The sequence below is a fragment of the Staurois parvus genome, unplaced genomic scaffold, assembly GCF_062004578.1.
Source record: "Staurois parvus isolate SC_StPar_1 unplaced genomic scaffold, SC_StPar_1.0 ptg003638l, whole genome shotgun sequence".
In the NCBI taxonomy this organism is placed as follows: domain Eukaryota; kingdom Metazoa; phylum Chordata; class Amphibia; order Anura; family Ranidae; genus Staurois; species Staurois parvus.
In genome coordinates, this window is record NW_028321434.1 from 93,894 (window position 1) to 107,500 (window position 13,607).

The window sequence follows — 13,607 nt, forward strand, 5'->3', positions numbered from 1 at the left end:
CTAATTCTCCCTTCCCCCTCCTCTCATTGTCCCTTCCCCCTTTCATTGTTCCCTCCTTCTCCTATATTTGTCTCCTCCCTCTCCTATCATTGTTCCCTCCTCCTCTCATTGTCCCCTCCCCCTATTGTCTTTCCAACTATCATTGTCCCTTCCCCCTCCTCTCATTGTCCCTTCCCCCTTTTATTGTTCCCGCCTCCTCCTATCACTGTCTCCTCCCTCTCCTATCATTGTCCCTCCCCCTCCAATCATTGTTTCCTCCCCCTCCTATCATTGTCACTTCCCCCTCCAATCTTTTTCTTCCTCCTCCTCCTATCATTGTCTTTCTTCCTCTCATTGTCCCTTCCCCCTTTCATTGTTCCCGCCTCCTCCTATCTTTGTCTCCTCCCTTTCCTATCATTGTCCCCTCCCCTCTCCGGCAGCTGGCTGACAATTCTGGGATCCCTCTGCAGTCGTCGAGCACGTAGTCCCCGCCCCTTTTAGAACTTCAGCATTCCAAGCGCCTCCAATGGCGGACAGCGTGTCGGGGGCGGAGTTAACAAAGAACCAACTAGCTGCTGTTGAACGGGTTTCCCGCGAAATTCCACTCGTGGCCGGCGATGGAGACGGACGTGTTGCGGAGATTGGCTCCGAGGCTGGGGATCGACTCCGGCCGCATCCTGGGGTAGGTGTGCACGGGGCTACGGAGGAGGGGTCACCAGGTTGGTCGCACTCAGTCCTCCGGTCCCGGACATAGATCAGCAGCGGCGGGCTCCTCCATGGTGCGGGGGAGGTTACACCTTTGTGCGCATGATCAGGGGCGGACTGACCATTTGGAAACTCGGGCACTGCCCCAGGGTCAGTAGGGGGCCCCATGAGATGGTACCTTTTTCATAGGCTTTTTTGAGTTTGGGCAAGGACACAGGGGCCCCATGATCCCCTATTGCCCGGGGGCCCCATGAGTTGTCAGTCCACCCCTGCGCATGATAGAGAACCACAAGTTCCAGCGTGGCCAGGTACAGGGAGACATTTCTGGGGATCTCCCCGATGTGTCCTCTACAGTACTGGGAGGAGGTGCCACAGCCCTTGGAGTTCTCCCCATTTTGTCATGTGACAACCGGAACCGGCAATGTGTTATTGGGATGTGATGGACCGACACAAAAAATCTCATTGTGAAGAGGAAGGAAAATGAGAAATGGTTTATAACATTTGTAACAAATCTGTGAAAAGTGTGGCGGCATTTGTATTCAGCCCCCTTTTACTCTGATACCCCTAACTAAAATCTAGTGGAACCAATTTGCGGGAGGGGGGGGGGGGGGGAGAGCGGACAGAGCGGCGTACGCCGGGTCCGCGGGAGGGGGGGGGAGAGCGGACAGAGCGGCGGACGCCGGGGGGGAAGGGGAGAGAGCGGACGCCGGGTCCGCGGGGGGGGGAGTTGGATAGAGCGGACGCCGGGGTCCGGGGGGGGAGAGCGGGATAGAGCGAACCCCGGGGTCCGGGGGGGGGAGCGGGAGGGATAGAGCGGACGCCGGGGGGGGGGTGGACAGCGGGATAGAGCGGACGTCGGGGTCTGGTGGGGGGGGAGAGCGGGATAGAGCGGACGCCGGGGGGGGGGGGTGGACAGCGGGATAGAGCGGACGTCGGGGTCCGGTGGGGGGGGAGAGCGGGATAGAGCGGACGCCGGGGTCCGGGTGGGGGGGGGGGAGCGGGATAGAGCGGACGCCGGGTCCGCGGGAGGGGGGGGGAGAGCGGACAGAGCGGCGGACGCCGGGGGGGAAGGGGAGAGAGCGGACGCCGGGTCCGCGGGGGGGGGGGGGGGAGTTGGATAGAGCGAACCCCGGGGTCCGGGGGGGGGGGGAGCGGGAGGGATAGAGCGGACGCCGGGGGGGGGGGGGTGGACAGCGGGATAGAGCGGACGCCGGGGTCCGGTGGGGGGGGGGGGATCTGGTGGATGCCGGGTCCGGGGGGGAGAGCGGGATAGAGCGGACGTAGGGTCCGGGGGAAGAGCGGATCTGGTGAACGCCGACTCCTGGGTTCAGTAACACTTTTAGCAGTTTTTGTACTTGTAAAAGCTGTGCCATTTGCACCATATTGATACATTTAGGTATTTGTTGCTGTGAGGACATGTTGGAATGTTTAACCCACCCATTTGCCTGTAACTGCTGTAATGTGTTTTCTTGTGTTGTGGGGGTGCGTGGCAGATGTTCTGTCATGATCTTCTACTTTGGGGGATGTCTTTTTCTCGCTGGGAACCCTGATATCTGTCATGAATAAATAAGTTTATATCCAATTGCGGGGGAGGGGGAGGAGGCACAGTGACTCTTATGCTCGTTTGAAGTTTGACTTTAAGCTGTTGCCATCATGCGACTCTAATTATTGTTACAGGAAAGCGGAGGAACTTCTGCGCCTGTCGCAGTTAAAGTGCTCAGGACTCTCGGCCGTGTCTACAGCGACAAGTAGTGCGGTCATGTGTCTCCAGCTCGCAGCTGCGTCACTGAATCACCCTGTGGACAAGGTGAGAGCTCAGTATGCCAAACTTCAGGCTGCCCGATTGCCAGCAGATGTCCAGTGTGATTTAGTCATTTTCCATACATGGGGAAGTTGTGCAAGTTTTCAGGATTTCCTTTCCCTGCACAGGTCCTTTAAATTCCCAAGACTTGGTCTATTGGGTGTGTACTTGAGGGTTGAGTTTGGGAACCACTACTGTATGGGCATGGTCTACCGGGAGCAACACCTACCAAGGCCTTTTATGGTAGATGCTTAGGCCTCCAATTCTGTCCACCTTGGGTTTTACCCCCGGGACTGTGGCTGGCTTGGAGTAGTGGAATTGGATATCCTGGACGATTTAGGAATCCTACCCCCCTCCATTTTTCTCTCTGTTGTCTTTACTACCCTGAAGTTTTCTTCCTTCTCAACCTTAGGAAGGACAACCATGCCCACAAGTTTAGTAGGACTGTTCCGTCTTGTATGACATGGCCAGTTTGCTCTTGCTTGGGTGTGACTTCGTAGACCAGTAGAAGAGATGGCTCACTGTGCTACGGTCCATTCATTAGGTCCATTGGGGGGGGGTCTGGTGGTGGCGGCTCTATCCATGTATGAGGACTGAGCTTCACCTGGTTTACTTTTCATACAATTGTTCTGGTTTGTCTGTTATGTTCTACTGTATGCCTTCAGTTCCTTAATATTAATTGAGCAGGGAGTCTGAGCGTGTTCTTCATGGTCTGTGAGTCTTGCGTTCTTCTGGGGTTTGGGGCCCACACTCGTGCTATCATGGAGGTTTTCTGAAAATTGTTACCATTTAACGAAATCGTTCTTTTCCAAAGAAATTTCCTAAAAATTGTATGAAATAGTATGACCATTTTAGATGGTAATATCAGTGGGGCATAATGAAGTAAATATAGCAGTTGGGGGTATAAGTATTTAACCATCAGTACATTGATTGTAAGAGATCTATATAGATAGATATATAAATATCATGGTTTGTGGACTCTACAACTTTCCTGCAGACTAAATAACACATTAATTTGGGGTATTTGCACCAAAGAAGTGTAGCTGAGTAAATTTTGATCTAATATTATGAAATGTTATTTATTTTCAAAATTTTATAACAAATGAAGAAAAGCGCTTTTTTTTTTTTTTTCAAAAGTTTCAAGAGGTTGAACTCCGTAGTGATTAAATCTCGCCAAAAGAAAGCTCTGTTTGTGTGAAAAAAATGATACAATTTTTTTTTATGGGTACGGTGTTGCATGACCGCACAATTGTCATTCAAAGTGCCACAGTGCTGAAAGCTGACAATTGGCCTGGACAGGAAGGGGGTAAAAGTGCCGGTATTGAAGGGGTTAAATTAAGCCTCATCCATAACAGACAATACACGTCTATTCCATGCTCTAGTTTCCTAAACCATTCTATCAAGGGAGAAATATTAAGGAGATTATACATAGATTTCTGCTAATATGTATATCATATTAAAGTGAAATTCCACTCTCTCAATCAACGTTGATTTATATTGAATCCTTATGCTGCTAACATTAGTAGATAGATGGGAAAGTATAACTTATTTGTTTTACACTTTTTTTATATTTACTTCAGTTACTTCCTGGTTTCCATGCCTAGGCAAATGATGTCATACATCCTTGCTGTCTTTAGCAGGGGAGGGTTCTCAGCTCAGCCTATGCCTGAGCTTAAGGGCAGATGGATTTCATGAAGTAAGATACATTATTTGCCCTTACTCAAGATGGCCACTACCAGAAATGCCAGGGGGGTGTTTTTCAAAATGATTTCTCAGCAAAATAAAGCATGGAGACATGGATGGATGGGGGAGTTTTCATGGAATGTTAAAGAAATGAAACAATGGCATTTTTGGTTTGCGGTGCTCACAAGCAGTGCAGTTCCACCATTCTAAAGCTGTTCTAGAGCCAACCTTTTTCTCCTTAACTGTTACCATCCGCTTAGGATCTGCTGTTTAGTGTTTAGTATAAAACCCTTTTCGTTTTTCAGGACTATGTGGTGCGGCTGTCTGGACTCAACAAGAAGGTCTATCAGAACTGTCTCAAGTCCTTTGAGTGTTTGCTTGGTGTGGATAACAAAATGGGCATCAGAGACCTGGCCGTACAACATGGCTGCATGGAGGCGGTGAATGTGGCATCCAAAATACTCAACAGGTCAGAAGGCAATTGGATTTGTACTGTTGTGTCTGTGTAGCTTCAGGCCTCTGCAGACATCAGAACATTCACTCAAGCCGGCCATTTTTCTGGTTGGTGAGCATTGTCATGTTTATAAGGCCCTTCCATGACTCTTGTTTAGTCTCCTCTGGAGGAACTTAATTGGCTGCATTTCTCCAGCCAGTCACATTAGTCCCCCCCCAAAACCGCTCCAGTGCTTCTCCTTTCTATTCTGTAGGCCAAACGGGTTAAAGTGGAATTCAGACTAGAACTAACTACGCTTAACTTGCTCCCACCCAACTTCTAACACTTATACCAGTGGTCTCCAACTGTGGCCGTGGGGCCGGATGTGGCCCTTTGCTGGCCTGTATCCAACCCCGGGACCACATGCGGCCCTTTGCTGGCCCCTGTCCGGCCCCGGGGGGCGCAAGTGGCCCCCTTACTAGCCTTTATCCGGCCCTTGGGGCACTAATTCTCCCTCTGAGAAGACATTATTCTGCCAACTGATACCAACAAAATAGGTCACCATTTCTCCTACTGACACCAATACTGGGACAGTATTCCTCCCAATGATACCAGTGAGAGGGCACTAATACTCCCTCCAATACTGAATGTGATATTTACTACCACTGATGCCAGTAAAATATCCACTCTTGCTGGCCACAGTCCGGCCCCCCTAAAGTCTGAAAGACCATAAACGGGCCCTTTGTTTAAAAGCTTGGAGACCCCTGACCTATACAAACTATCCTGTAGAAGGAAGATATATATATTTACCTATCCTCAGGGTGCTCCAGTCCGGTCACGTGATCGGTTCCCTGTGGCTGGCTTCAAGGGGGGAGGAGTGTAAAGTGAGTGGCCCTGCACATACCTGCAGCCGCTCCTAGGCCTTGATCCATTAACCACTTGACTCCAACCTCACACAAATATATGTGGCCCACTGCACTGGGCTTTTGCCATGGAGCCACATATTTGCATATCGTTCATTGTGCCCGGAGCATGTCGCACCGCCAGCACAGAGACCTGGGGTCTTACCATGAGCCCTGAGTCCCATACTAACGATCGGAACCCAGAACGCCCGATTCTGGGTCACATGATGGCTGTGATGGCCTATGATTGGCTATCACAGTGAGCAGTCACTGTGAAGCCCGCCCCTGTGTTTTTTCTCTGAATTTACCCATCTTTTCACTTCACTCCATTTTCCTGATTGTAGTAATTGTTGTCCAAATTCTCACCTTAATTGGATTACATTTGCTCTGTTGTAGATATGAAGCCACGCTGCCCCAGGCTCAGCAAGGAGACCTCGATTTATCCAAACCTTTGTTTATCACTGCCGCTCTGTACTCTGCTTGCAGGTAGGAAGTTTTAGATGGGTAAGGGGGGGGGGGGGGGGGGCATTCTCGTTTCCTGAAATTTGTAGAATGTGTTTGAACTCTCGCAGTGAAAATATTTTGGGCAGACTTCAGGGAAGCCACCCTTTACCTATGGGGAAGCCACCCTTCTCCTGTAGGAGAATCGTTTGGGGAAGCCACCCTTCTCCTGTAGGAGAATCGTTTGCGGAAGCCACCCTTCTCCTGTAGGAGAATCGTTTGCGGAAGCCACCCTTCTCCTGTAGGAGAATCGTTTGGGGAAGCCACCCTTCTCCTGTAGGAGAATCGTTTGCGGAAGCCACCCTTCTCCTGTAGGAGAATCGATTGCGGAAGCCACCCTTCTCCTGTAGGAGAATCGTTTGCGGAAGCCACCCTTCTCCTGTAGGAGAATCGTTTGCGGAAGCCACCCTTCTCCTGTAGGAGAATCGTTTGCGGAAGCCACCCTTCTCCTGTAGGAGAATCGTTTGCGGAAGCCACCCTTCTCCTGTAGGAGAATCGTTTGGGGAAGCCACCCTTCTCCTGTAGGAGAATCGTTTGGGGAAGCCACCCTTCTCCTGTAGGAGAATCGTTTGGGGAAGCCACCCTTCTCCTGTAGGAGAATCGTTTGGGGAAGCCACCCTTCTCCTGTAGGAGAATCGTTTGGGGAAGCCACCCTTCTCCTGTAGGAGAATCGTTTGGGGAAGCCACCCTTTTCCTGTAGGAGAATCGTTTGGGGAAGCCACCCTTTTCCTGTAGGAGAATCGTTTGGGAAAGCCACCCTTCTCCTGTAGGAGAATCGTTTGCGGAAGCCACCCTTCTCCTGTAGGAGAATCGTTTGGGGAAGCCACCCTTCTCCTGTAGGAGAATCATTTTAAAGTAAGCTTTTTCCCCACTGAATGTTTTCTAAAATACTGGCATTCCTTTTATTGCATGGTAAATTTTTGATGAACTAACCTTTTAAGGGCTCTCCAGTGGCTAAATGGTTAGCACTTCTGCCTGGCAATACTAGGTTTGTTGGTTCCAATCCCAGCCTCGGCACCACCTGCCTTGAGTTTGCATTTTCTCCCCGTGGCTGGGATTGGAACCAACGAACCTAGTACTGCCAGGCGGAAGTGCTAACCATTTAGCCACTGGAGAGCCCTTAAAGGGTTAGTTCATCCGGAGGAAACCCACGCAGGCACGTTATTAAAATTATCAGGCAAATAAATGCATTGCACTTACGTTTAAAATCAATGTCCGCATATAACTCATCAAACCAGAAACTGCGCACCAGCGTGCGCTCCACCAACCGTAAGCGACATCACCACTGCTCAATTCTTTTGATGTGTTTTGCCCCTCCTACTGGGCGTCCTCAGAAGGAGTTGGAAAAAGTTGCAATAAAAAGCCTCGTTGATGAATTGAGAGCGGTGCATAGTCACTGTGCTAATCTCTTCCAGACTGCACCGCAGCGGATGGTGTGAACATACTCTTTAAGATTTGCAGCATGAGTGGACCTTTTGATTTATTTGTCATATCAATTGGGTACAGTCTTATTTACTGCCTTTTGCTTTATAACCTGAGGTGTCTGAAGTTAAAAGTGGAAAAGAACAAATTACTCGCTACCTCGGGTGTGAAGAAAGGAATATTTGAGCGTCTCTGCGTTCAGTTGGAGAAAATCGGATCACAGATCTGTCGTAAGTCCTCCACAGTAATTTAAAGAGTCTAAAGAAACTTAAAATGTGAAACTGATATCGTGAAACAGAATATTCTCCAAGGGATTGGCCCTAGTGCACTTACCGTTCCCCCCCCCAATACAGTTTTATGTAGAAACCCACATCTAATCCAGCGAAGGGAAATGATTCCAGCTGCAATGCATTGTGGCCGTTGCCTCCACAACTAAAGGTAGCAGTTGGGGGGGTGATAATGGCACAGATCTAGTTTTTAAATGTTGCCTCATTTGATGCTCATTAAATATCACAATCTCAATAAAAAGAATTTTAAAATGATTCTAAGGGAAAAATGTTTATTAAAAATAAAAATGGTATTGCACAGAGCAACTCCAATCCTTCTCTTCTCGGGTCCCCTTCTGGCGCTCTTGGCCCCTCAGGGTGCCCCCATAGCAAGCGGTTTGCTGTGGGGACACTTGTGTGTGCTCACTCCTGAGCCAGTTCTGTGTGTCCATTGACAGGGCATGGTTCAGCCCCCGCTCCTTCCTTACTGGCTGTGACTCCTGTCTTGAAGGAAGAGAGATTTGGCTCAGGTAAGTATAAGGAGGGTGCATTACATTATGGCGGAGAACCCTCTGCCTTTTTTAGAAGCACTAAAAAAAAAAAAAAAATTGTTGAAATGGCTAAAAAAAAAATTGATTACGCTTTCAGAAAGCTTGAGCTTTATAAATACATCAAAGTGTTTCCCTTCAGTCTGTCCTTTAAGGTGACGGGTTGTCTTTTTTTTTTTTTTTTTTTTGACCTATAAATGTCTCCAATCACATGATCTGTTTTTCTCCAATTCAGAGGAAACCACCGCCATCACACAGCAGCTGCGGAAAAAGCCGAAGACTCTTCTGGAATGTATAGAACAGAACCAGAGTAAGATTTCCCTCCGAGGGCGGGTGAAACCTGGGAAATATTAGCAATTAAAGACAAATTGGGCATAAACTGTTGAATACATAAATGAAACGAATTTAGTGTTTAAAATGCCAAGGGACCCTTTTTTTTTTTTTTTTTTTTTTTTTTTTTTTTTCTGGCAACTTTGTGATTTACAAACCTTTTTCACATTGCACAGCCAGACAGCTTACACTTTTAGCTCCTGATTAAAGATGAAGTTTAATCTGCTTATATATTGCCTGTACTTCTACTTCTTTCCTCCCTCATAAATGTGCTAATACTGTTTTTTAAGAAGTGTAGCCCAAGGCTCTTCTGGCTGTACTTATGTGGATCACAGGAGTGCCGTTCGTCTGCACTCCTGTGACCCATTTTCAGCTGACAGCGGGCTGAAGCCCATTGTCTGCTGCCGTCACTCAGCCGGACCAGGTTGGGGAAATATCCGACTTCAAAGTCGGGATCCCCATATCTGGAGCAGCACCTGGCTCAGCCTCTCACCCCCAACCCACAGCCTAGCGCTCCAGTGAGTGCGGGGGAAGGCAGAGCAGACAGTGGTGACTGACAGTCACCATTCTCTGTTCCCGGGCGGCTTTGAGAACTGGGCGGTCATGTGATCGCTGAGTTCTCTCCCTTAGAGCTGGCGAGGGGACAGATGTAGCACCGGACTGATGCTGCATCCACCTGGGTAAGTATAATGGGGGGGGGGGGATTAAAATAGAAACCCATGCTTCTCTTTTCAATCCTTCCCATTTTCATTCCATGCTTTTAGACCTAGTGATGTCATCACTGGGTCTCTGCTTCTCTGCAATGCAGACGGATCATGACTGGTGGGAGGGTGCTGTACATAGTTTCTGAAAACATCACAGCACCTTGCCTATCAAGAGTACTCATCCCTGATGCAAGCAGCGGGCTGACTCTTTAAGCAAATATCAACATGCCTTGGTGAGGGGGGGGGGGTGGTATCAGTCTGGGGGAGTTGGTGTTCAGGCATTTTTTTTATTTTTTTTAGAGGTCTGTACTGCATTTTACAGTGTGTCATTTGCATTCCTCTAGACAGTGAGGTATTTTTGGTGGATATGGTGATGTATGGGGCTTATCCATGAGAGGCTGACATTTAAGCCCGTGGATGAGTATTACATATCTGTAGCAAGATATATTATACCATCCAATTAGTTTTGTCCATGGGGTTCCTCCATTTCCTTTACAGATTATATATTCAAGCTGATAGGCTTATGATCAAACTACGGTACCTCTGTATGCCGTCACTTCATCTAAAACGGTATGGTATTTGGTCGGGTGTTAACCAATTGGATTGTAAGGTAAATAAATGCAATGGTATCCAGTCATATTGTTGTGCGCAGTACATTCCACTCCAGTAGGCGTTAATTAAAGCTGAGCATACATTTTATATATATATATTTGAATAAAAGTTATATTTTAGATTCATCAATTGGCCAATTCATCAATGGGGAAATGCACCCTCGTCCAGTATAGATTTTTTTTTTTTTTTCCGAAAAGACCCTGGATGTCTCGCCTGTTATCAAGTGAAGCTTATGGCGCACAGATTGTACTGCATTTGTAAACTGACATTTTGCACGTCAATTTCGGGTCATTAACAGGACAGGGAGATCAGCGAACGTCCGTTCGCTGATCTCTCCTTTTCCCCTCTACCCAGCAGCACCCACCATACTAGTCCCAGATCTGCCGATGGACACGTGGAAAACGTGGTGTATGAAAGCGCTCCCGGGGTGGCTGCACTGCACAAACTGCTTCCATCTGACAGCCAATAGTAATCTTGGAAGATTTGCAGACAATCCCGGTGGTAGTAAATGGATGAAGCACAAGATATCCTCACTGTATCTTTAATTCCTGATAGTGTGACTATACGACTTCTTTCTCTGGATGACCTTCCCTTCATTTTCATAGCTTGCTTCTCTCTGCTTGTCTGGCACAGATTCAGAGGAGGAAGAGGAGGAGATCCCACGCAAACAAGCACGCTCCGAGCCAGAAAACAAAGAGCGAGATTACGAGGAGTGGAAGAGGAAAATACTGCAAAATGCAGCAAAAGCGGCCAGTGGAGAATAACGCCAGGCAGATGGACGTTTTGGGTTCATTCAGTAATACTGAGCAAAGAGCAGTGACACCCTGTCTAACCCATGACAGCCAATTGGCAGTCTTTTTAACAGGTTTTTTTTTTTTTTTTATTAGCTACTGATTGGTTGCTTTGGGTCCCTTAGAAACATGTCACAAAGCATAATGTTCAAAATAAGCCACATGTGTTTTTAAAAAATCAAGTAGCCGTCTTCTCCGGAGGGATGGTCCTAGTGCCAAAGGAGGGGGCTTAAGCTGGCCATACACGTGTAGATTTTCAGGCGATGATATTCGTAAGAAAAGTCAATACACATTTGATGAATGAACGAATGTCGTTCGAAAATTTTCTTTTGCTTTTAAAATTCGATTTTAAAATGAATGTGATTTGTGAACGATAGCCACATACACTGGCCGAAAATTCGTCTGATAAGTTTTCCTTCCTGCCCCTTTAAATTCTTCTGTCACTGCTGCCGGAAAACAAACATCGATTTGACCCCACTAAACTTTCTAACTCGCTAACTTCAGAGTGAAGTTAAAACTCCTGATCTGCGTTTTCAATTTAGACAATACTGAAATAACAAGTCTTGCATGACGACCAGGAAACTAGCATTTGGAGGAGGTGGGCAGCCCCCATGCTGCTGCTGCATAGGATTCCATTTAAAGTGGTTGTAAAGGCTGAAGTTTTTGCATGAAGGTATAAAACCTTCTTTGTGCACCAGCCCCCCTAATACTGAAGCCCCCTCTCAATCCAGCACTCGACCTAGTAATGTGCACTGCAGTCTCGGGACTCCTCTTCTTGGCTGAGACAGAAGCGGAAGCCATTGGCTCCCACTGCTGTCAATCACAGCCAATGAGAGAGGGGGCCGCGGTTCTGTGTATGAATGGACACACAGAGCAAGCGGGTACCCCCATAGCAAGCTGCTTGCTGTGGGGGGCACGCGGCAGGAGGGAGGGGCCAGGAGAGCCTGCTGGGGACCCGAAAAGAGGAGGTTCCAGGCTGCTCTGTGCAAAACAATTACATACAGCAGGTGACTATAACATGTTCTTCATTTTTTCTTAAAAAAAATTTAAAAAATCTTTTAAAAAGCCTTTAGAATCACTTAAGGTACAGGACATTCATTTGTATTTGAACACTTTCTTCATATACATAATGTTAGCTATTAAAGGGTAAGTTCATTTACCTTTTTTAATTTTCGAGAAAAAGGTGAATTCTAAATATCCCCGGGCACCTCTTTGGAGCCCGCTGGACCTAGTGGCTGTGATGCCTGTGTTGGTGTAGCAGTTCATACATAGCTATACATAGCGTTTATCCATCATAGTGCACACAATGTCCATTGGTCATAGCTTCTCATTGGTCATTGTGGCCAAATTTACCAATGAGAAGCTATTCTGAGAAGCTATTCTGGGGACCCTTTACTGGGTGAAGCCTGAGATATGCTTTTTATTGGTCAGCACAGTCACGTGGCTGCCCTGACCAATGAGAGCTTGCCACTGCGAACATTGATATGTATTCTAAAGCTGCATATTGCAGAGTATGGTCCGGCAGCGCCAGGCATTACAGCTTCCATGTGCAGGGGTGGCTGGGATATTTGCAGTTCACCTTTTTTTTAATTTTTAAAAAAAATTAAAGATTAATTTGTCCTTTTTATATATAAAAAAAAAGGCAGAGAGAGGAAAATGTATAATCTATTTCTTACCCTAAAGCATGTAGCATTTTTAATTGTTTTTATTTTTTCAGGAATCCTCATTTTGTAATACATTTAAAATAAATTTGACTTGTCCCCCCTCCCCTACACCATATTTTTCTGAGCTTACACAGGACTCCCCACCACCATGTGACATCACTGAGCCAATCCTAAGACACCAGTGACATGCTATGGATGGATCAAAATTTGGCCGGTTCAACAGGGACTGCGTGACTTTTGATCCAGTATAGCCGTTCTTATTGCGAACGGGCTTGTTTGGAAAATTTGTGTTCTATCAGCGTATTCTGTCATTTTGAGGATTCCCCACTGTTGGTTACAATACCACAATGGGGAGGATTCCTCCATTCACTTCCCTTGTGTGGATGGGGGAATCTGTTCAGTTTTCTTTTTTTGATCAGTCTGCTGATTGATCGAGAGAAGCTGAGCCATGTACGGCCTGCTCTACTCTGTACCTAATATGTGATTAGGATCTCTCTGGTTCCAGCGGGGAAGCAAAGCATTTGGGGGAGATGAATTACCCTGCTGAGCAAAGCACAGGGTCTCTTATGAAGGTCAAAGCAGATGTTGCTAGGAATGGCTTTTTTTTTTTTTTTTTAAATCATTGCTGCTATTGTTTTAGTGTTGCGTTGTGTTTTACATAAATTTGTGTATATAAGAAATAAACATATTTAATTTGATTTTGAGTGGCACAGCTGTGTTATTGACCAATTTCAGCAGAACTCTAGGCAGGATGAATGCATTTTTTTTTTTTGTTGTTTTTGTAGAATTATTGGCAATTTATCATTTTGGTTATAGTAAGGGAGGGTTATAACCGTCAGTTTTGTGTTTTTTTGTTTTTTTTGTGTTTTTGGCATTTGCATCCCATTGTGGAGATTTACCTTCACTTGTCCCATAGCCAAACAGTAAGTGAAAGGAAATCCCTGGAAATTTTGGAATTCCTTGGGGCCCCAAGTCACCAGAACTAGTTTCCCATTGGAAGATTTCCCCTCTATTACTTTTCTGGGGACAACCCAAATTTTGGGATTTTCTTTTACTTTCAGTTTGATGTTTATGGTAACCAGTAGAGTTGCATGGATGCAGTGTATTGTTGTTGTTTTTTTCTTTAATCAGCGCGTACAATCAGTAATACTTGTGCTTAAGTACTCGCTGATACCAACTACCGATACCTTTTCAGTGCAATATGAGCATGTGCAAAGTGAATGGCTTAAATCGCACTGCAATCTGCACCGCACTTGTGGGGAAACC

General features: G+C 46.8%; 1 protein-coding gene across 1 annotated transcript; it reads left to right on the forward strand.

The window, feature by feature from the left end:
• Window positions 1-408: 408 nt before the first annotated feature.
• On the forward strand, window positions 409-11,435 carry LOC149427591 (origin recognition complex subunit 6-like). Its single transcript, XM_089667875.1, has 7 exons — window positions 409-661; window positions 2,362-2,491; window positions 4,474-4,637; window positions 5,900-5,989; window positions 7,544-7,656; window positions 8,476-8,550; window positions 10,520-11,435. Exons 1-7 carry the CDS (start codon window positions 597-599, stop codon window positions 10,648-10,650), a joined length of 768 nt encoding a protein of 255 aa, XP_089524001.1. The 5' UTR covers window positions 409-596; the 3' UTR covers window positions 10,651-11,435.
• Window positions 11,436-13,607: the final 2,172 nt, after the last annotated feature.